Source organism: Vigna angularis, chromosome 8 (assembly GCF_016808095.1).
Source record: "Vigna angularis cultivar LongXiaoDou No.4 chromosome 8, ASM1680809v1, whole genome shotgun sequence".
In the NCBI taxonomy this organism is placed as follows: Eukaryota; Viridiplantae; Streptophyta; class Magnoliopsida; order Fabales; family Fabaceae; genus Vigna; species Vigna angularis.
In genome coordinates this window covers 15,605,441-15,629,507 of record NC_068977.1, presented here as the reverse complement: position 1 = coordinate 15,629,507, position 24,067 = coordinate 15,605,441, and the positions used below count along the sequence as shown (strand labels likewise).

The 24,067-nt window shown below is 36.0% G+C and overlaps 2 protein-coding genes across 7 annotated transcripts in view; both read right to left on the bottom strand.

Annotated features, from left to right (window-relative positions):
* Window positions 1-2,341, bottom strand: LOC108345481 (uncharacterized). 3 transcript variants are annotated; one of them, XM_052867939.1, is made up of 6 exons: window positions 2,237-2,341; window positions 1,614-1,651; window positions 1,143-1,318; window positions 907-1,041; window positions 656-837; window positions 2-291 (listed from the first exon to the last, which is right to left on the bottom strand). In XM_052867939.1, exons 2-6 carry the CDS (start codon window positions 1,621-1,623, stop codon window positions 225-227), a joined length of 570 nt encoding a protein of 189 aa, XP_052723899.1. In that variant the 5' UTR covers window positions 1,624-1,651; window positions 2,237-2,341; the 3' UTR covers window positions 2-224. The 3 variants fall into 3 exon arrangements, with proteins under 3 accessions (XP_052723898.1, XP_017439555.1, XP_052723899.1); XM_052867938.1 differs by having other exon boundaries at window positions 1-291; window positions 1,143-1,651; XM_017584066.2 differs by lacking the exon at window positions 907-1,041 and having other exon boundaries at window positions 1-291; window positions 1,143-1,651.
* Window positions 2,342-8,824: 6,483 nt separating this feature from the next.
* Window positions 8,825-24,067, bottom strand: part of LOC108345526 (general negative regulator of transcription subunit 3) — a 42,515-nt gene continuing 27,272 nt past the window's right edge. For 2 of the 4 annotated variants that reach the window (XM_052866701.1, XM_017584104.2), the window contains exons 13-16: window positions 12,166-12,441; window positions 11,931-12,089; window positions 11,676-11,857; window positions 8,825-9,091 (exon numbers count right to left, since the gene is read on the bottom strand). In XM_052866701.1, the coding sequence (XP_052722661.1) occupies window positions 9,025-9,091; window positions 11,676-11,857; window positions 11,931-12,089; window positions 12,166-12,441 (684 nt within the window). In that variant the 3' untranslated portion in view covers window positions 8,825-9,024. The remainder of the gene's footprint in view (window positions 9,092-11,675; window positions 11,858-11,930; window positions 12,090-12,165; window positions 12,442-24,067) is intronic. The other 2 variants (XM_052866702.1, XM_017584106.2) reach the window with 1 other exon arrangement.

Sequence of the window (24,067 nt, the reverse complement as noted above, 5' to 3'; positions counted from 1 at the left end):
TTTATCATTTCTCCCTTCAATCATTTTATTTCTTTCGGCAGATTTTTTTCATAACCAGACAAGGTTTTTGGTGCAGTGGAAGACATGTGGGCACCATTTGAGTTTATTCTACATATTCAACATTCTGCGCTGTTCTCTTTTACAAAATATATTTTTCCTTCTTTGGAGGGCAAATGTAGTTTATCGATATACAAACACTAATAAGAACATGAAGCGGGCATCTTCTAGACAATAGGCTCATCTTCAAGGTAATTATAATTCAAAGTGAAGTCAGTCATGATGCTATAACACCTGAGAATAATCAAATCAGGACAATCAGAAATGCAGTTCCAAATTACGAACATATCAACCATTTAATTACTTCTGAACCAGAAAAAGGGAAAATGACAAGGCTGGTAAGGTTTAAGTAGAGACACTAAATGTCCATTACTATTGTCATTTAATTAACCAAGTTATTCCCACTTTAACGTCCAATCTGATAACATAAATTGACAAAACATATTTCTAAGTAGATGTCAAAGCCGACAAAAATGTATTTAAAAAAGAAAATGGATATTTGCTCAAAGTTTTAAACGATAGCCATCTCCAATCTTTCGATAAAGCAAAAACATTCAATGAGTGCAAATAGATGAAATTATAAGTTGAATATGCTTACCACCCATGTTGTTTGTCATCATTTGCTATACGGAAATCGAAGTACACATATGTTCCATGCTCATATTCATCTGTTGCAACTTTTGGCATTTTATGCCGTTGAAACCATGCGTTATACTTGCGGTGATATCTCCAAGACTGTTTCTTTAGCTCTTTTGCAGCCACATATTGTTGGTAAGTGTTCTACAGAAAATAATGAATGTAAGCTTACATGACAGAATGAGAGCAATACTACCGAAAAAGTCCCCGTACCTGTTGATAGTAAAATGCAAAGAAAAGGGTATCAAAATAATATGGTTCTAGACCCACTTTCTCCCAAAAGGCTGGATTATAAACAATAGGGGCCTGAACTTTAGGAAAACTAGGAGGAGTTATCGTAGGATGTTTCTGCATAACCAGAAAAAAATGGAAACTTTTGTCTTGTAATCTAGTAATACATAATGTAGTATTCAATTAAAATGATGATTATTAAAAACAAAAGAGTATACAGGAGTATAGGCCCTGGGACGTTCTGAGTCCTTAGGTTGCGGAAGTTTGTGGTGAGCTACCTCAAGCATCTGAAAATTATATAACTGATCACGAACTTCACCAGAATTAGCAGTTAATGCACTAAAGTTGTCACCAAAGTTGTCACCAACAGGTCCAAGGTCAGTAGAATTTCTTCCTATAACACCAAGGTTAGCAGTTAATGCATCATCTTGCGTTATTTCCATGTTTTTGTGTGTGTGTGTATATAACATTTTCAGCCTTTTTCTGACCAAATACTGCCTTCATCTTCAATTTAACATCCTCCGGTATCTTCCTACATGCACCTACATCTCCTAGTATCTTAAGTTGATGTTTTTTTGGCTCTAGTATTATGCTTTTAGGAAAATGACATGTCACTTCCTATTGTTTCAGTTCTTTAATTAAGCTGTTCCATTTCCAGAAAGACATCAATCTTCTGTTTCAGTTCTCACCAGACAGCATTGTTTGGGAATCAGAAGCAAAGGTTCAGCTGGGTAGAACACAAAATTTAGTTAAATAAAAAGCTTCATGAATCTGCTGAAAATCAAAAGTTGAATAAGAAACTGAATAAAAAAAACATTCTCAACTTCAATTAAAAAAGATAATTAAATGGCAGCAGAACACAAAAAACTGATATTAGAAAAATCAGAAACAAGGCAAGAAGAACGCAATAAAAACTGAATATGAACGCAAAAAGAACTAACTTGTTTTCTAAAACCACTTAATAAAAGATTGAAATAAAGAGAAGCAGAACATAAAACTTAGTAAAAAATTTAATATGAAGGCAAAAGAATAAACAAATTTAAAAAGATACTGGGGTAAAGATTGAATAAAAGAATCAAAAACTTGTGCGCAGAGATGAATGCAAAACGAATTATTATTTTTTAGATAATCAGATACTGAATAAAATACAAATTAAAAGATAACTTAAAACTTGTTGGTAGAAGAAGAATGGCAAAAACCAATTACACTATTTCAAGAAAAAAAAAAGATACAGGGGTTCTATAAAAACCAGAAATAGAAAACGAAACAAAAAGAAGATGAAGAAGATAATAGAAGAAATGAACAATCTTACATAAAGTCGCCGGAGATGTTGGGTCCTTGGAGACTAACGGTCGCCGGAGTGGGGTGATCCGAGGAGAGAACGTAACGTGTTGATGAAGAATACGTTCAGGGGTGGTTTTCGTTTACGTTCCACATAACTCATTGTAACGTTTAATATGAATGCATAATATAATATACAATATACAGTATACAATATATAATATAAGATTCAAGAAAAATAAGAGTTTTAAAAATAAAGTAGTTTTGAGACTTTGGATTTTTATTTGAAATTAGTGTTTTTGAGTGTATATTTTGTTAGAACATAATTGTTATGTTATTTCTTTATATTTATATTTTTGTCTATGGACAAAATGGTCTTTTACTTTCATTTAATTGGTGTAGAAATTAATTAAGGGATGATTTGATGTTTAGAAACCTTAGAAACTCAAAATCAAAGAAGGAAAACAGAGGAAGAGAGAAGATGACGTTTTGGGAGAAGAAGAGAGAGAACGACGGAAAACTCTTAGTGTAAAAGAAGACTGGTGGTGTTTTAAGGTTGTAGATACAGCCTTATGATTGCCAAAGGTATGAGGAAGCTTAACTTTGTTTATGGTTGTATATTATATGTGATTTTTATTATCTTGACTGGTGATCCTTGTTTTGATACATGTGTATATGATTATGATTATTTGTGGTTATTAATGGTAAGAGTTTGTGTATGAATGGGCATAGGGTTTATGTAATATTTGTGATGAGTTTTCCCTATGAATGTATTGTGTGTTTTGTTGGGTTTGATGTTAAGGGAGAACAAAGTTGTGGTGTTTGGAGGTTTTCATGCAAAAATAGTTGAGATTACCAACGAACTTAGTCCGTCGTGTAAGAATAGTTAGGCCATATTTCTCAACACCAAGAGGGGGTGAATTGGTTCTTATTGAAAATATGTTCTTTTATTATCTTTTGGCAAATCTTTAGAACTTTCTTTCACACACAAGACAATAAAGAATATAATGCAATAAAAGAGTTAAGGATAGAAAAACCAACACAGATTTTTATATTGGTTTGGCCAAGCCTACATCCAGTCTTCTTCAACAACCTTAGTTGAAGGGAAGCACTATAATGATTGAGTTTACAAGCAAGAATACAGAGACTACCTCTCAATGCCCTCTTCTTCCCCACTCAAAATTAATTATAGAAAAACAAGAGGTGAACACCCTCACACTCTCACAACCTAGAAAGCAATCCCAACTTTCTATCACCTTAGAGCAATTATAACTCTAAGAAACCCTTGAGAGCAATCCCAACTCTCAATGAGAACAAACACAGTTCTCTCCCTCTGGCACAAACACACTGAAACTCAATCAACATAATGAAAAAGATAAACCTGATCTTCACAACAGACACTCCAGTAGTGCAGATATGATCCGAAACCTTTAAGCACAGATCTTAACATAATCGTGATGTATTAACCCATATTTGATATTGATTCTTCAAGATGGTTTTTGGACGCTTTTTGTAATAAAAGCTCAATAAAATGTTAGTTATGAAATTGTATATTTTGTGTCTGTTGTTTTGGAACAATGAGCAAGACAACTATTTATAGGATTTTCATAATTCTGATGCATTTTAATCGATTACTAAATTAATGTAATTGATTAAGCATTTTGCATTGCTACGCCAGAAGAATTACATTAAAACATATTTAACTGATTAAACAATTAATGTAATCGATTGCACATTTATTATAAGTCAAAACAATTTAAAATAAGACCGTTATAACAGTTAAGACTTAACATAAAAACAGTTTTTAATGTGTACCAGATTTAACCGATTAAGGAAATTGTGTAATCGGTTGAGTATTACACTTAAACAATTTTGAAAACTTTTTCTACTGAAAACTCATCACTGCATACAGCAAACAAATGTTAAAAAAGGAACAAGTTTTAATCGATTATACATATAATGTAATCGGTTAAAACTTGTAGTTTGCCACAGTTAAGCATTAGCTGATATTTGAAGAATTTAATTGATTACATAAACACTGTAATCGATTACTTCATACAGATATGCTTTGTGCAAGTGGTTTTGTCATTTAAAACATGAGTATGAACACTATAGATATAAACACATGTATGACCATAGTAAGTATGCAAACCAATCAGTTCAAGCACAAACAAATATGTAAATGCAGCTATGCATATCAAAAACGTTTCAGTTGTTGTGTAAGAAACATTATGTAACATTTCTGTTGTTGTCACATAAAAAAAATCCCTTGATTAGCTAAACCCAGACTTTTGATGACTTCTTTACAGAAAGTATTTCCAAGTGTAAGAAGGTGGTTGACAATATGAGTAAACCTCTTTTGAACATCAAAGATTGTTTCATCAGCCTTCATCCCGAATATTTCATACTCTTGGATGAATGAATTCTTTATGGCTCTTTTTACTTCATTCGTTCCTTCGTGAGTCACCTCAAGAACATCCTACATATCTTTAGTCGTTGTGCATGTGAAGATTCTATAGAACTCATCAGTTGTAAGTGCAGAGGAGATGATATTCTTTGCTTTAACATTGTAGTCTCTTACTTTCATCTAAGGTCCAATCAAAAAGGTTCTTGACCGTCATCTTACCATTTTCCATTTTTTTGGTTCAAAGGGACCGTTGATCACTACATCCCAAACACCCTAGTCTACTAACTCTAAGAAAATCTTCATTCCCATTTTCCAAAAAGGGTAGTTGTCACTCTCAAACAATGGTGGTCTGTTTGTAGATGTCCTTTCTCCAAAAAGTTTGAGATATATTGGCCATCAAGAACTATTTAATCGATTATACGAAAAACCTAACTAATTAAAATTCGAGTAAATTTCGAATACCTAGCTCTGGTGCCAATTGTAGAAAAAGTGATGCCAATATCTCAAGCCAAGAGGGGGCTGAATATGATTTTGCCAAGCCTAAATATCGTCTTCCTTCAACAACCTTAGTTGAAAGGAACCACTATAATGATAGGGTTATACAAGCAAGAATATAGAGATATCCCCTCTCAATGCACTCTCATTTCCCAACTCAAAATCTCAATTACAATACAAGATGTACATCACCTCATAGTCTCACAAACCCAGAAAGTAATCCCAACTTTCTGTACACCTTGAGAGCAATCCCAGCTCTCAATGAAACTTATGTAATCGGTTAAGTTTCATACTTGAGCAAAATATCAAATCATTTCCAATTCCAAACACATCTAAGCACTCGGCAAACACATGTTGGCATAACAACGTGTTTTAATCGATTATACAACTAATGCAATAAGTTAATACACGACTATTTTGCCTCTGTTAAGCATATACTGAAATCTGAAGAAATTTAACAGATTATATAAACACTTTAATCGATTAGTTCTTTCAGATAGACAAAGTGCAAGATGTTTCAACTTATGATTCATTTACAATCAATGAATACATATACCAATCATTTCAAGCACAAAAAAAGTAAAGATCAAGCAATTGTTATGTCATTTGTTGTGCAAGAAACTATAAAACATTTCTTTTATTCATCATCAGAAACACATATTTTAGATGGGTATAGCTAGATACAGCTACCTGTATCAATAAATTGTCTTGTCAGCCTCCACATAGAATCATCACATAGAATCACCCTTTTTTATCGTTTATCAAATAAGGGGGAGATAATTCATAAGATAAAGGATAGCATAGTCAACATAGTATAGGATAAAAGATAGCATAGTCACTTAGCCAACATCTAAGAGCATGTACTCAGGGGGAGTACACCAAACGATAGGATAAAATAGGATACACAAGAATCAGAGGGAGTCTCTATATCCTTAGAACATAACATTGTACACATTCATGCAAATGTAACATGTTTATTTGTTTAAATATAAGTATTTATGTTGTGTTATAATTGCATATCATGCTTTAAATATTTTTATTTTATTTGTTTCAACTGCTTTGAACACTAACCGACATGCATGAGACAAAATATTAATAAAAATGAACCTGCAAGATATTTAAACAACTAAAAATCCTTAAAATGTTTTATGAATGCACCTTTGAAATGAACTGAGAAAAATCATATCGTTTAGATGTGTATTTGTTAAACATCGAAAAGGGGAAGATTGTTAAGACAAATTCTTCTATCATACTAAAATGTCTAACCACTCTTATATGTTTTGAAGTTCCACAAAACAACGTTAAATGAAATGAGCATATGAAGATGGTATCATTAGAATATCGGAATAGTTGAAATATAAGTGGTAAATGAAAATACTCTGAAAACCAAATAACTTAGGAAAGTCTTAGAAAATCACCTAGGCATAAACTAAACGCAACACTAAATGATTCCTAAGCTTAGGCGTCAATGACAGCATTGTTACATGCAAAAGTTATACTTACCAGATGGTTATCAATTAAACTCTCAATTTCATTAAAAAAGTAAAAGTGTCGAGGCAATGTTTTTAGAAAGTGCTTTGAAAGTCTCAATTAATATTCCAAAGACTTGTGATAGAAGACAACTTGCTAGACGCACTTGCTTAATAGAGCGAAACCTAAAACCGTTTATACAAAATAGACGATACCATGAGCTAAACAATATACTTCATCTAACGATGAAGTCTACAATCAATGCTTGGTATCTTAGTGAGAAGCTTAAATGATAAAATCCTACCTAAATGATAGAAAACGTAAAAAGCACATTGTTGTTCTAAACAGACATTAAAAGCTATTAAATGTTCAACATTTAAAAATAACAAAAGTGATAAGAGAAAAGACATATCTATTGCATGCATATCTACTATGCTTTGTGCATATTGCCTATTACACACATCCACCTACTCCATCCAATACAAATCATAAGTGAACGTTAATAAAAGAAGACCTTCATAGAATGTTCTCTCCATCAACAGTCGTGCCAGAAAAAGAATACAACATACTTCTGTCAAAGTATTGGAAAAGCAAGTATGCCCTGACAAGTTGACTTTAACTAATGGTTGTTTCATACAACAAGATTGAGAAGACTCAAGAATCAAGGCCAAAACTCTGTCTAATGGATATCTTTTGAGAAGCATTTATATAGAAGATGATTTGAAGAAAAAATCAAGAGAATAACATATGAAGAGAAGAGAATACAAAGAAAAAAAGAGAACAAGAAAATATCGTCGAAAGAAAAGCATAGAAGAGCTTAAGAACTCAAGAAAATATCTCACAAGAGAAAAAACTCAAGTCTAAAAACATTCTCGCGCTTCATTGTTACATAAACCAATTATTGTAAGAAGAGAGAAGAGAGAAAAACACTTAATGAATCTGTAAATTAAATTGTACTAAAAATATATCGTCTTTATGAGAATAATTGTCTAAGACTTGTAAACAAATTGATTGATTACACACATTCTGAAGAGAATTTAACTCATGTGAGTTAAAGGATTACTAGACATGCTTACCAAGACTGTCTAGTGAAAACCAAAAGTAGGTGAAATTCAACTAGTCCAGGTAACATGTGTTTATTCGTTGACCAAGGATAGTAAGAATGGTGAGAAATATTGCACAACCATGAATAGGTGAAACTCAACTAGTGAGGGTAACTAATGTTATTCGTTGACTAAAAATACTAGGAGTGGTAAGAATACTCAATTATAATCTTGTTGAATATTATAATGTAACTCTCTAAGGTGTTAGAAGAGATTAAACTTAGCTTAACGAAGTGAACCAAAATAAAAATGAGTACATGCTTATTATTTTGTTCTCTTAATCATTTCTCTAATAAAACCTACAATTACACCTACTTTTGATATTAACGTTTCTGCTGTTAAAAAAAATTATTAAAAAGGAAGTATTAAAATGTTGCAGAAAAAATATTCTAATGTAAAATCTTTCCTTGACTAATGTACTATTACATTATTTGCAAAAATATTCTAATGTAAAATCTTCAATCCTTAACTAATGTACTATTAAATTATTTGCAAAAGATTTTCAATAAAAACATTTATTAAAAAGATTTTATTATTTTTCAAAGTTAAGCATTTAACATTTTGCATAAAATCTTTCATTCCTTGACTAATTTGCAAGAAAAGTTTTTCATTAACACTATTCAACTCTCCCCTTATAGTATTTTTCAAGTACTATTAGGAATTTATTGGCAATGGTGATGCCTTGATCTTTTTGTTATGTTTTAGTAACTAAACTTACTATATAGACATGTTTTGAAAAAGTGGCAAAAGAATTGACTGAAAGCATATGGTACAGAAGCATTGCAAATTATTCATCCTCTACATTTATGCATGGTCTTGTTCTAGTGATAAAATCAAACCTTCAAATTAATTTCAGACTATTAAATTTCAGATTAGCTAACATCCAGGGTGACTTTGGAATTATGCAATGAGAAATGTTGAACAATATTGAAAAAACAAATGAATTGTACAATGAACACTAAACTTTTAACTTTCCGATTGGTCAATCCAAAATCTGAGTCACTCAATCTGTAGTCTTTGAGATATGGAGGAATAGTTTTGACATTTCTCACACCTCATGGAGGTGCATGTCCAAAAAAGACGAGTTTCAACCAGTTTACGTGTGTAACGTTAATTTAAAAGCTGCATGATACACAACGCAAGCTATAAAATTGAGCATTAGCAATTTCTTAACATCAGCTAGAACTAATACGGAACACAAACCTTGTACATGTAATGTTATTCAACATTCTGCGATGTTCTCTTTTACAAAATATATATTTTCCTCCTTTGGAAGGCAAATGTAGTTTATCGATACACACACTAATAAGAACATGAAATCACATATTTACAAGCGGGCATCTTCTAGACGATAGGCTCATCTTCGAGGTAATTATATTCGAAAGTGAAGTCAGTCTTGATTCTTTGACACCTGAGAATAATCAAATCAGGACAATCAGAAGTGCAGTGCCAAATTACGAACATATGAACCATTTAATGGACTTCTGAACCAGAAAAAGGTAAAACAGGAAAATACAGTCAATAGGATTGTTTTTGAATTAAATTTATAGTAGCCAGAAGCACAGTGCCAAACATTAACTAATCATATTTCAGGCAAGGATGACAAGGCTGGTAGGGTTTGAGTAGACACTAAATGCCCATTACTATTGCCCTTCAAGGAACCAGTTGTCCCCAACTTAACGTCCCATCTGATGACATAAATTGACAGTAAACTAAACATATTTCTAAATAAATGACAAACCTGACAATGTATGTAAAATAGAAAATGGATATTTGCACAAAGTTTTAAAAGATAGCCATCACCAGATGTTTTATTGTTAATTTGATTGAGTCAGTTTATTCCAGGCTTTTAGGATTTAGTTATTTTGTTTATTATGCGTTGCAATGGTGGATTAAAATTAGGATCAAACTGTTAGTGGATAGTTACTTTTTCAAGTTTTAAGTATTGCAACGTTTTCCATTAATAATACAGATGTTTTTTGGCTTCAAGTGTGCTACAGTTTTTCTTTAGCAATTACAATTGGTATCAAGAGCCTTATTCTTAAGGGGTTTGTGAGTCTATGTTAGGGACGTTGAAGCAAGTCCAAGTCTCTCTCCACCCAGTGTTTAATGGCGAAAGCTACAAAGTTTGGGCAGTTCGTATAGAGGCGTACATGGAAGTTATGGATGTTTGGGAAGCAGTTATAAAGGATTATGAAATTCCTATTCTCTCATACAATCCTACCACGGTGCAAATCAAATCACACAAGGAGAAGAAGACAAAGAAATCCAAGGCAAAAGCCTACTTGTTTGCTGCAGTCCCATCTACTATCTTCACTTGGATTATGACTCTGAAGTCACCGTATAAGATATGGAATTATCTCAAGTCAGAGTATGAGGGAAATGCAAGAATCAAAGGAATGCGTGTGCTAAACTTGATTCCAAAATTCAAGTTACAGAAAAATGAAGGAAACAAAATCAATTAAAGAATATTCTGATAGGTTATTGGACATTGCAAACCAAATCAGGTTACTTGGTTCTGTGTTTATAGACCCAAGAATTATTGAAAAAATTCTCGTGACAATGCTTGAAAAATTTCAGGCATCTATTTCAGCCTTGGAAAATACAAAGGATCTTACTCAAATCACTTTTGTAGAGCTTCTGAATGTTTTGCAGGCACAGGAGCAAAGAAGAGCCATGAGGCAAGAAGGTGCCATTGAAGGAGCCTTGCAAGCAAAACATCATGAGAATGAGAACAACAACAAGAAGTCTTTTAAAAAGAATCAAAATCCTATTGAAGAATCTTCAGCCAACAACAAAACAGGAGTCAAGAAGGGATCCTACTCTCCATGTCAACATTGCAGTAAAAAGGGTAATCCTACTTTCAAATGCTAGAGAAGACCAAAAGCTAAGTGTACCAAATGTAACCAAATGGGGCATGAGGTTGTAATTTGTAGGAGCAAGAATCAACAACAAGGTGAAGAGGCTAAGATTGTTGATCAGGAAGAGGAGGATCAACTATTTGTGGCTACATGCTTCATGAGCAATGAATCAAATGAAAGTTGGCTGATTGACAATGGATGCATAAATCATATGACTCATGACAAGGAGTTGTTTAGAGACTTGAAGTCAACTAACATCACCAAAGTCAGAATTGGCAATGGGAATTATACATCTGTCAAAGGAAAAGGAACTTATGCGATCACAAGCTGGACAGGTACAAAGCTTATACAGGATGTTCTCTTTGTTCCTCACATTGACCAAAATTTGTTGAGTGTTGGTCAACTTATTGAAAAAAGCCTTAAAGTTGTTTTTGAAGATGAATATTGCTTGATTAAGGATGCAACTAATCAAGATATCTTCAAAGTAAAAATGAAAGGAAAGAGTTTCTCACTCAATCCTTTAGGGGAGAAGCAATTTGTTTTTTCTCTCAAAGAAGATGTCACTCAACTTTGGCACAAGAGAGTAGGACACAATCATCATCAAAGATTGTTGCAACTAAGAGAACAGGGGTTGGCACTTGATGTTCCCAAGCTTAGTGATACAATCTCAAGTTGTAAAGCTTGTCAATTTGGAAAGCAAAAAAGAAATTCATTTCCGAAGTCAACATGGAGAGCCACTCACAAATTGCAGCTCATCCACACGAATGTTTCAGGCCCTCACATAACACCTTCCTTAAAAGGTAGTCTTTATTTTATTACCTTTTGGAGTGTTTATTGTTAATTAGATTGAGAAAATGCTTTAGGAGTGTTTACTGTTAATTAGATTGAGTCAAAGTTTGTTCCTGGTTTTTAGGATTTAGTTATTTTGTTTATTATGCATTGCAGTGATGGATTAAAATTAGGATCAAACTGTTAGTGAGTAGTTACATTTTCAAGTTTTAAATATTGCAACGTTTTACATTAATAATATTGACGTTTTCTGGCTTCAAGTGTGCTACAGTTTTTCTTTAGCAATAACAATTTGTATAAAGAGATTAGTGCAAATAGATGAAATTATACGTTCACTATACTTACCACCCATGTTGCATGTCATCATTTGCTATATGGAAATCAAAGTACACATATGTTCCTTGCTCATATTCATCTGTTGCAACTTTTGGCTCTTCGTGCCGTTGAAACCATGTGTTATACTTACGGTGATATCTCCAAGACTGTTTCTTTAGCTCTTTTGCAGCCATATATTGTTGGTAAGTATTCTACAGAAAATAATGAATGTAAGCTCACATGACAGAATGAGAGTAATACGAATCACCCAAAAAGTCCCCGTACCTGTTGATAGTAAAATGCAAAGAACAGGGTATCAGTACCGTATGGTTCTAGACCCACTCTCTCCCAAAAGGCTGGATTATTAACAATTGGTGCCTGAACTTGAGGAAAACTAGGAGGAGTTATCGTAGGATGTTTCTGCATAACCGGAAAAAATGGAAACTTTTGTCTTATAATCTAGTAGTACATAATATAGTATTCAATTAAAATGATGATTATTAAAACCAAAATAGTATACAGGAGTGTAGGTCCTGGGACGTTCTGAGTCCTTAGGTTGCGGAAGTTTGAGGTGAGCTGCCTCAAGCATCTGTAAATTATATAACTGATCACGAACTCCACCAGAATTAGCAGTGAATGCACTAAAGTTGTCACCAACAAGTCCAAGGTCAGTAGAATTTCTTCCTATAACACCAAGGTTACCAGTACGCTGATTTGATTGTAAAGGTTGGCCGGGAGACAAATCAATACCCCTAGAAGTCTGAACAGGCTCTGGAAGAGAGCCAGGTACTCCTGCCTGCAGCATAAATGTCAAACAGTGTGAATCACGCTTGAATATATTTTACATAATACACGCACAACATGCCCATTAGATTCTTCCACGCCATGTTTCAACATGAATCAAAATATAAATAGGTATATTTGCTGTGTACAAAGCAGAATACGGTTTTTGTTGGACCCAACCCATCTTATTGCTAAAGAACTAGTTGAAAACACCCAAACCAACTTTCAGTTTCCAAAGAATACTGTGCCAAAACGTTTGACACTTTTTTAGATGCAGTTAGAGGCAAAATTTAACTCGAACTTCAGTTGAATGTAAGTTTAAAATGTGTTACCCTTTTTTTTAACTCTAGTTGAGTTCAAACTGACATAGTTTCCTAACTGAAATCCAACCACAGTTAGTCTTCTAGCTTTCATGTTTAAAACCACATTAGCTAACTAATTCGTTTTCCAAACATGAAAAACTGGAACGAAACTGTTAAATATATATTTACATATACATATATATACATACATATATATATTCTCACAATTTAGGGTAGAATCTGATATTATTATTATGCTGAGAATACAATCTATATATACAAGACTAGGAAGCTATTTTAGGAAGCAATAATAACTCCTAGAAAACCAGATCCCTATATGATTCAGGGATATCCCCATTATTCACAATAATTATAATCTATTAAATAAGGAAAAAAATATAACTAATAGAAAAACAATGATTCTAACATAAATAAAACAGATTCTAACCCTCCCCCTCGAGCTGGTAAATAAGTATTTTCCATCCCCACCTTGGAAACAATACTCTCAAAGTTGTTGTTGTTTAGCCCTTCTTAGAGATACATTAGCCCCGCGGTCTAATTTTTCTTTGATAAAATGTTTGTCAACCTCAATATGTTTGGTTCTATCATGCTGCACTGGATTATGAGTTATGCTAATAGCAGATTTTTTCTCACAATAGAGTCTCATTGGTTCATTCAATTTTATTCCTATGTCTGTGATAGTGATCACATTAGTCTGCCAAGATGATTTTCAGCCAAAGTAGTTGACATATCTCTTGTGCCATTGCCCTGAATTCTGCTTCAGCACTAGATTTGGCTACCACATTTTGTTTTTTACTTTTTCAAGTCACGAGATTCCCTCCAAGAAAAGTGCAATATCCTGTAGTTAGTTGACCTCCTATCCACAATTGACCCTGCATAGTTTGCATCTGTATGTGCTTCTAGACTTACATTCCCATTTCGTTCAAACAAAATTCTCGTGTCTGGGGTTCCTTTCAAATAGTGTACAGTTCTTAGTGTAGCTTGTAAGTAAACCTCCTTCGGTTGATGCATGAATTGGCTAACTAGACTCACGGCGAATGCAACATCAAGTCTAGTGTGAGATAAATAAATCAGTCTACCAACTAACCTTTGACACATTTTCTTGTCAACTGCAATATCTTCTTCTGCATTTCCCAATTTCATGCTAGGATCAATTGGTGTACTTGCAGGCTTGCATGTTGTCTTACCAGTTTCTTTCCACAAATCAGTGATGTATTTCTGTTGAGATATGAATATACCCACTTGCACCCTACTGGTTTCTTTTCATTTGGGAGAGCAACCAAATCTCAGGTACTATTTTTTCTAATGCTTCCTTTTCGACATCCATGGCTTGTTTCCTTTTCCACATCCATCGCCTCAGATAAAGAGGTAGGTGTGGTTGTGGTGTTTAGGCTTGTGAGGAAGGCTTTATAGGTAGGAGAGAAGTGTTTAAAGGATAAGTAATTGGCTAGAGGGTATGGCGGCTTGGTGGTACATTTCCTAGTCTCTTTCCTAAGGGCAATTGCAATATCTAGGTCTTCATAAAGTGGTGCTAAACCGGATTCAGGTTGCTGCAAATTCTGAAAATCAGAGGTTGATTCAATGGAGATTTAAAGATTAGGGTTAGTTACCTCATGTAATGCTCGGTTGGATTGTTGGACATGGACAGATTCTGGAATGGCCTTTGTCTTCCTTGTACAAACCATTTTTTTCCCAAATCTTACATCAGCTCCATCTTCAGTGGGTTCCTTCTCAGCTGTTACACTATTAGTCCCTATTTCTAGTCCTAAACTTAAGTCAGGGAGCATAAGAAGATCATTTTCATTTCTTGCAATCTCCCCCTTAAGATGATCTTGGGGAAGTAACTTTGGTGTTCAAAAAAGGTAACATCTCTGGACACAACGAATTTTTTGGATGGTGGGTGATAGCATTTATATCCTTTTTGTGTTGATGAGTATCCTATGAAAACACATTTTAAGGCTCTAGGATCAAGTTTACCTCTATCACTACTGTGCACATGAACAAAAGAAACACACCAAATATTCTTGGAATAAGGTGGTTGGATGTGGACAATTAGGATAAAAAGAGGACAGAACCTCCATAGGGCTTTTGGAAGCTAGGATACTAGAAGGTAGTCTATTAATTAGATAACAGAGGCAGTGAGAACAGCCTTCTCCCAAAACATTTTAGGAACCTTAGGTTGAAAAGGCAAGGCTCGCGTTTGATCTAGAAGGTGTCCATTTTTTGTCTTAACAATCCCATTTTGTTGAGGTGTTTTGACACAGATGACACATGAATGATGCCTTCCTTTTGACAAAAGGATATAAGCCCATGATTCAAAGTATTCATTGGCATTATTGGATCTAATCCTCTTAATGCTAACACCAAATTGATTTTTTACCATGGAGCAAAAACATTGAACCACATAGCTGACTTCGGATTTTTGTTTTAGTAAGAAAACCCATGTGACACGAGTACAATCATCTATAAAGGTAAGAAACCAACGGGCACCAGAAACACACCTGTATGAATTAAATAAAAGGGAAAGTGCTCTTATTATTACTAACTGGAAAAGGAACATGTTTGTGCTTAGCAAGTTCACACACATCACAATTGAGACTTGCCACATCTAATTTGCTAAAAAGGGAAGGGAATAACAATTTCATCACCCTAAAGGAAGGATTTCCAAGGTGACAGTGATGTAGGAAGACCTTTTCCTTGCTAGTGTTTATTGAATCAGAGAAAAAATAGGTGTTATTTTCCAGGTCTGGTGGCAGATTTGGATGGTCCAAGTAATACAAGCCATTCCATTCTCTAGCATGTCCAATCGTCCTTCCTGAGTACTTGTTCTATAAAATACAAACATTGTCATAAAAAATAGCATTACATAATAGATCTGTATGAGTTTTTTTAGGGAAACTAAACTGACAGACAATTTAGGAATATGAAAGACATTTTTAAGGGTTGTAGATGGGCTTATTTGAACTGCTCCTTGACCTGCTGGAATCATTAGAGAGCCATCGGCTATGGATATTAACTTGCTGCTGGGGCAAGGGGTGTAAGACAAGAAATTTTTAGGTAGGGGTGTCATGTGGTTGGTAGATCCAAAATCTAGTATCCAATGAGTTAGGGTTTTTATCTGAGGCATTAAATCCAAAAGAAAGGAACTCGCCAAACGTACCTGAAGTGCCACAGAACAACTACCTGGTGACTTATCCAACTTGGTGAGGAATGATCTCATTTTCTCTACCTGATCCTGGTTAAGTGGAAGCACTCCTCCTATGTTTTCTTCATTGGTTGCAGCACCTATGTGTGCCTGTCCACCCTTTTTAGTATTGTCTCCCTTTTTTCCCCACTCCTTGTCACGGTGTTGGGATCCCCAATCTCTACTAGGTGGTTTTCCATGCAGCTTCCAACATTTATCACGAGTGTGGCAAGGCTTGTTACAGAAGGTACACCACACTCCTTCACCTTTCTTCTCCATATTGGTTATTCCCCTCTTTTTCGGGTCAACCATCATGGCCGGTCCAACAGCTACCATGGCTGAATTTTCCATGGTTGAAGTTTCTAGCATTATTCCCTTCTACTTTCTTCACTTCTGACCATAGCTACTACTTCATTAATACCTGGAATTTTTTCTTTTCCAAGGATCTAGACTCTCACTTGATCAAAATCAGAGTTTAGCCCCACCAAGAAATCATAGACTCTATCTTGCTCAATATACTCTTTGAGCATTGCAGAATCATCTGAGCACTTGGCTTTGATGACCTTGTAATGGTTTAACTCCATCCATAGGGAATTAAGTTGATTGGCATACTTTGTAACAGTCTTGTTGCCCTGTTTTATAGCAACAATTTTCACCTTCTGTTAGGAATTGTCAAGTTTCTGGGTATGAAACCTAACTGTCTCACAGCACACACTCACACAATAGCACCCAAATGGTAAGAAAAGAATGAAAATATGTATTCACATCAACCAATGTCATGTACAACCAGTAACTCGGAGCATAATCCCCCTCCACAGGATCAAGGTTCCTGTCTATACAATTGATATCAAAAACTTTCCTCTACCAGACCCCCCTTGCCTTCTTATAAAGGCAGCCCACTTCTAACTACCCAACAATAATTAATTCCTAAACTGAACAATTAATTCTTCAACTGTTTTCTCTCTCCTGCACACCTATTATCCATTATAACCTATCATATTAAATCCTATCATTACACCCTGCTGCAAAACAACCTTGTCCTCAAGGTTGGTACAGTAATGCTTGATCCCATGGCTCATCTTCATCATAGGAAGGGAACCCACTGGCTGCTGCCTCCAATTCAGGTCTGGAGGCTTGGGTGGTGGTCTATATGAAAGAATTGTTGACTCCTTTAAGAGTTGCTTTTTTTCCAGAATTCCCATGGACCCTATGATTCTTCTATATTGCCTTCTGACCTTGTGACCACTTACATGGGCCTGGATTTTAACTCTTTTCTGATGAATGATCAAGAATTCTTTTCTCTTCTTCCACCCCCAAAACCTTTTTTGTATTTTTATAGCAGCAGTACTGGCGAAGCCCTCTCCTTGCCCAAATTTGTTCATCCTAGAAGCTAAAAAGGAAAGAACTTGTTGATCTGACCATCCAATTCCTTCATCATCATGTTGAGCTAACTGTTTCCTCTGAATGTTAAATTGCAGCCCTGCAAAGAAACATCTCTACCATTGGTCTTCTAGTGTTTTATATGTTTGTGACAACCATATTTTTTTCCCCACTCAAGACAGCTACATCTTCTACTTTCTTTCCAGCCATCATAGTCACCCTCTTCCCACCATATTCTGCTTTCTTTCCTCTGTCTTCACCCTTCTTCACTGTTTTATCATACACATCACAACCTATCCCACTATCTCTCCTAGAAACGGCAGCTTCTGCCACTTCCTGGGCAGCAACACAAACAATGCCTCCATCACAGTTTTTGTCTTCTGCACTGATATCTCTTTCTCTTTCCTTCCCAAAAAGAGCAGCTTTTGCCACTTCCTGGGTAGCAACACCAACAACTTTCTCATCAGAAGCTTTGGTGATTTTTGCAGTTTGGCCTAACTTTTCAAAAACAAAACCTCTATCTCTTTCTCCGAACCCCATTATCAATGCCTCTTTCAGCCCTTTCCAAGAAAGGTTCTTGGTTTTATTTTTCCAGGCCCTGAACCAATAAATTGTGCCTCCCTCCATGCAGCTGTAAGCCAACCTGAGCCTTTCCTTCTCTGTGATATTTTGGGTGTCAAAAAACTTCTCAACTTGAGAGATCCATCCCAACGGGTCCAACCCCTCAAACCTGGGCAATTCTACCCGCTGCCTCCAATTCCGCTGCCCTTTGCCCCTGTCTTCCTCCAGCTCTTCCTCTGAACCATCTTTCTTTCCTCTCATGATAGCTTTCTCACTTCTTTCTGAGCCCATTATGTGAATCTTGATTTCCTGCAACATTTCTTTTATTTCTTGGATATCTCTCCTCCATTCTGCTATCCCCATTTTCTGTTCACTGACCCTTCTCTCCAAGGTATTGTCTCTTCCTTCCATGCTTCCACCCTTTCTTGATCACTTCTTGATCCCTTCTTGATCCGGCAGTCCCCTCCTAAGCGGAGCAGCTTCTTGATCCTTCACCCCCACTTTGATCCGACAGGTCGGACCAAATTGTTAGGTTTCTGGGTATGAAACCTAACTGTCTCACAGCACACACTCACACAATAGCACCCAAATGGTAAGAAAAGAATGAAAATATGTATTCACATCAACCAATGTCATATACAACCAGTAATTGGGAGCATAATCCCCCTCCACAGGATCAAGGTTCCTGTCTATACAATTGATATCAAAAACTTTCCTCTACCAGACCTCTCCTTGCCTTCTTATAAAGGCAGCCCACTTCTAACTACCCAACAACAATTAATTCCTAAACTGAACAATTAATTCTTCAACTGTTTTCTCTCTCCTGCACACCTATTACCCATTATAACCTATCATATTAAATCCTATCACCTTCACATCATATATTTGAGCAGCATCTTTAGCTTTGGTGTACATTTGCTCCATGGCATTCCAAATTTCCTTAGCAAAATTAAGAAACATGCAAGTATCAGGGATTTCTGAGATCATGGAATTCCATAGCCATGCCATGATCATAGAATCCTCTTCATCCCATTTTGTAAATTTGGGATCTTCTTCTTTAGGAGTATCTTCAGTCAAGTGCTTAGCCTTCCCTTTTCCTTTCAAAGTTCTCCGAACAAGCTGGGCCCATTTCAAATAATTCTTCTCATTCAATCGATAGGCAGTGTTGAGGTTTTGCAGTTGTTCCTGATTACTCTGTGACCCAATATTTACCACTTCAGCATGTTGGTCTGCCATGTCCACACACCCGTAAAGAGTACTGTAAGAAACACAACAGCAATGAAAGTTGCACTGCAATAATATAGCAGCAATGAAGATTGTTGTTGTCTAGGGTTTTGTGTGCGACAGCAATGAAGGTTGTCGTCTAGGGTTTTGGTGTGCGCAGTCAGAGGCAGCTCCAAGAATTTGAGAGCTTTGATACCATCTCACAATTTAGGGTAGAATCTGATTTTATTATTATACTAAGAATACAATCGATATATACAAGACTAGGAAGCTATTTTAGGAAGCAATAATAACTCCAAGATAACTAGATCCCTATGATTGAGGGATATCCCCATTATTCACAATAATTATAATTTGTTAAATAAGGAAAAAAATATAACTAATAGAAAAACAATGATTTTGACAGAAATAAAACAGACTCTAACACACACACACACACACACATATATATATATATATATATATATATGTGTGTGTGTATGTATTTTATACTATTATTTTGTCTTGCAATGATGCGCTCCTCTACATATTTTCCTTCTGTAGCAATTGGGGCAGAGAAATCAATTTGTACTCTTTATATTGTTCCATTAGGGACGTGTAGGCCATACGCACTATTCTCAGATTGGAAAAACAGTCTTGCTACCACCAATAACCTCGTCAGCACCTTCTAGCTCCATTTCAAGGTCCACCTTCCTTCTTTTCTCTGTTTGGAATGTGCGTATTTGTTACACTCCTCCCTTGGCTAATTCTGGATATCATTTTTCAATCTTTACAATTCCAACCACAACTTCAAAAAAACTCAATGACAAAATCTATCTATCTTGGTCAGCTTTTGTGGAACTATGGCTCCTTGGTTAGAGGCATCACAACCATTTAGAGATATTTAAGTTCTACAATGATGATGTCTTTACATATACCTATACTAAAAAGATTAAAAAACAAGTTAAAAGTAGTGTTTGATTTCTAACTGAGTTTTGTTGACAATCTGTAGAGCCCTACATTTTAGGAACCATGAGGACTTTCATAACCTATAATTCCTTTTGGAGTACGTCCAAAAATATCCTTTCCAATGATATTCAATGCCTATATGATTCACCTCAAATGTTGGCATCTATCAAGCAATTAAATCATTCAGTCTCTTTTGTTGCTCAAGTCCAATTTGTCTATAGCGGAACTAAAAATGCTTTTGGAAGGCGATTTGGTGTATGAAATGAAAAAGAAACTTGATAAGTTGCTCACGGTGTTAGTCATGCATCCCGAAACCCAATTTTTAATCATATTGGTGGTCAAATTTTGACACGTCAAGAAGTTTCTCAATGTAAGACTTTGCAGAATGCCTTCTTTGTATTACTTGAGATTGAAAAGAAATAATTCTTGAGGGCTTAATTGATCCCTCTCATAATCTTCTATTTATAAAAATAAATTGATAGAAGAGTACATGATAATTAGGGTAACCTTAGACACAATATAATCATGATACGGTAACCTAGACACAATATAATCATGATAAATAGGCTAACCTACACTCAATATAATTATGATAAATAGGATAATCCTAGACATAATATAATCATATAAATAGGGTAACCCTAGACATAATATAATCATGATAAATATGGTAAATATTCTAACACTCCCCCTCAAGCTGGAGCATACAAATTGTATGTGCCAAGCTTGGAATAAATAAACTCAGTCCAACAAAATCAACTTGTCTAAAATGTCGAGGCAATAGACGTGGTAACTCTGGCTTCGAATAAGATGTACATATGCTTCAGACCATCAAGAGAGAATGTCTATAAACCAAATTAGACTTACAAACCAGCGTAACCAAAGAAACTCCTCATAAGCTTATGGAGAATAATATTGGACAACCACGAAACATCATCTAGCACCATGAACCTTCAAGTAGGATGACTTTGACAAAGTTGATTTCCATCAAAAGTGAATGATGAGTGGTAGACAACGAAAAACTGCAGAGACTGGATTGCCATCAAGTAAGGATGGGGCCTGCATGGCTAAAAGCGAAAAAAATGCAGGGACTGCTATCTCTGACTAGTTGGGGCCTGTAGTGGCTGAAAGCGACAAAACTACAGGGACTGCCATCTCTGACTAATTAGGGCCTCTAGTGGCTGAAAGCAGGGACTGTCATCTCTGACTAGTTGGGGCCTCTGACTAGTGGCTAGAAACATACTCCCCCTCACTGCAAAGACTAAATTGGCATTACTAACTATGGGGCCTGCAGGGATTAAATTGTCATCACTGATTGATAGAGCCTGCAGGAACTAAATTGCCATCAAATAAGGATGGAGCCTACAGTGAACGAAAACATACTGCAGGGACTAAACTGCCATCAAGTAAGGATGGGGCTTGTAGTGGCTAAAAGTGACAAACTACAGGATAAAATTGCCATCAATGACTGATGGGGCTGTAGTGGTTGAAAGATACTCCCCCTCACGGCGAACAAAGAAATTGTGAAGGTGGAAGGTCATAATGATCTCCTTTATTCATCAAAGCACCAGTAGGAACCGTGGTTGGATTGTGTTGAGAACAGTAAGGATGACAGATTCAAGGAACAAAGATTGAGACTTATGATGACATTAAAGGCCAACGACAGGTTGGAGGTCCAAAGGTTTTGTCCTAAACTACTCCCAAATAGTGATACTTAGCACTGTATCAGAAGAAGTACGGGCTAAACAAACTAGCCTAGAGCCCAAGGAGAAAATGACCAACAATGATTGAAGAAAAAAGTGACAAAGTGGCGTCAAGAGCGGTTTATTGACTTTGAAATCAGGAACCAAGGACATATATGGACTCAACATGATTCGACGAGTAAAACAATGATGAAACAGAGATCTAAAGGACCTAGGGTTCCAAAAATATCAAAGAATAAAACCCTAGGTCTGAGTTACAGACATCGAAACTAAGAAACAAGTACCAAAACGCACTCAGGAGCTCCAACGAAAACAATGCCAATGTCGAAGTGTAATTTCGACAAGCGTGACAAACACACGCTGGAAGCTAATCGAAGAGAAGTTGTGTTTGACAGTGCGTGTGGAGGAGAATGAGGTAGCGACCACCAGGGATGGGTCGCGCTCCTCGATGCGCACAAAACCCCTAACTTCCCTAGAGAAAACGAGACGACAGCAGCAACGGAGGTCGGACAGATGTGGCATGTGTGACGGAGCTTGGATGAGAACTAGCCCTCAACACAGGCGGGGTTGACCGTCGCTCAAAGAGGCGATCCAGATTCATTGGTCGCCAGACTAAACTGTGGCGATAGCCATCGACGGATAGTGGCAGATGATGTCGGAATGGCAGGGAACAGAGGTTGATGGTGACAAACTTATGTGGACAGCTCCTCACAGTGGCAAAACAGTGCCAATTGGACAACGGCAAACGGCGCTGGACAGCGGCAAACAGCACCGAACAGTGGACAAACGGCACTGGACAGCGGCAAACAACACCAGATAGCGGCAAACAGCACCAAACCGGCAAGTTGCGGACAACAACTAGGGTTTGGAGACTAGACAGAAACCAGAACAAGACTACTCATTGAGGTATTTCATAAAAGATGAAATTTTTAAGGCTGCCTGTGGCAGCAGCCACAGGCCACGGCAACAAAGACAGAGTAGGAAGAAAATCAGACAACCTGCTCTGATACCAACTTGAGATTGAAAAGAAATAATTCTTGAGGGCTTGATTGATCCCTCTCATAATCTTCTATTTATAAAAATAAATTGATAAGAGTACATGATAATTAGGGTAACCTTAGACACAATATAATCATGATAAATAGGGTAACCTAGATACAATATAATTATGATAAATAGGATAATCCTAGATACAATATAACCATGATAAATAGGATAACCCTAGACATAATATAATCATGATAAATATGGTAAATATTCTAACAGTATTCTAGCCTAGAAAAATAGTGGGACTTGATCTGAAAGTTATTAAAACTTCAGTAATGGTATCTACCTAGGAAAAAGGAGGTTAGTAGGACATCAAATACATTACCGATGAAGCCATTGATTTTGGGACAGCACTGTTTGGGAATCAGAAGCCATGCTTCCGTTATGTAGATACAAAATTTAGTTAAATAAAATTAAATGTGAAATTAAAATTTCATGGCTCTGCTAAAAATCAAAAGTTGAATAAGAAACTGCAACAAAAAATCAACTTCAAATAAAAAAACATAAATTAAACGACTGCAGAACACAACTAATATTAAAAAAATCACAAACCAAGAGAAAATCAATCAGACAAAAATGAAAAACTGAATAAGAACTGATGGCATACCGCCTAGTCATGGTCATAGACTTTCAAAGAAGAGTTGAAGTCGTATGTGGAAGATGAGCCTAGGCTCTATCTCTAGGGCTATCTTGGGCCATTATGGAGCTTTTAGAGTAGGAAGAATTTCGAGCTTTGTATTTTGGGCCAAGTAGCCTAGGATTTATTTTGGGCTTTGTATTATGAGCCTAGTAGTATAGGTTTTATTTTAGACCTTGTATTTTAGGCCAAGTAGAATAGGGTTTTGACCACTTAAGTAAAAAAGGGCCAAGGCCCAATGTTGACCCAAGTGGGACGTCCAACGAGCTAGTTTGACCAAAGGGTCAAAGTTTTCAAGCTAGCTTGGTGGACAAGGACATGTGGGACTTCCAAGCCATGTGTCCTCCTTTCTTTGGAGTGTTTTCCTCATGGCTAGTGGTCACATGTCACTCTAGGAATAAGGAGGATTCTCCATAGGTAGTGGTCACATGTCGTCTCCTAATGGAGAGGATTTTTTCCACATGTCCTCCTCCTATTGTAGAGGAATTATCTCCTTGCTCTCCAAGTTAGCCAAGGTAGAGTTTTTAGGTCTAGCTTCTACAATTTGGAGACACCCTTAGCCTATCAATAAAGATGTCTCCCACTCGTGTATTCACCTTGGATTTTGAGTAATGTTATGCTGCCAAGAATGA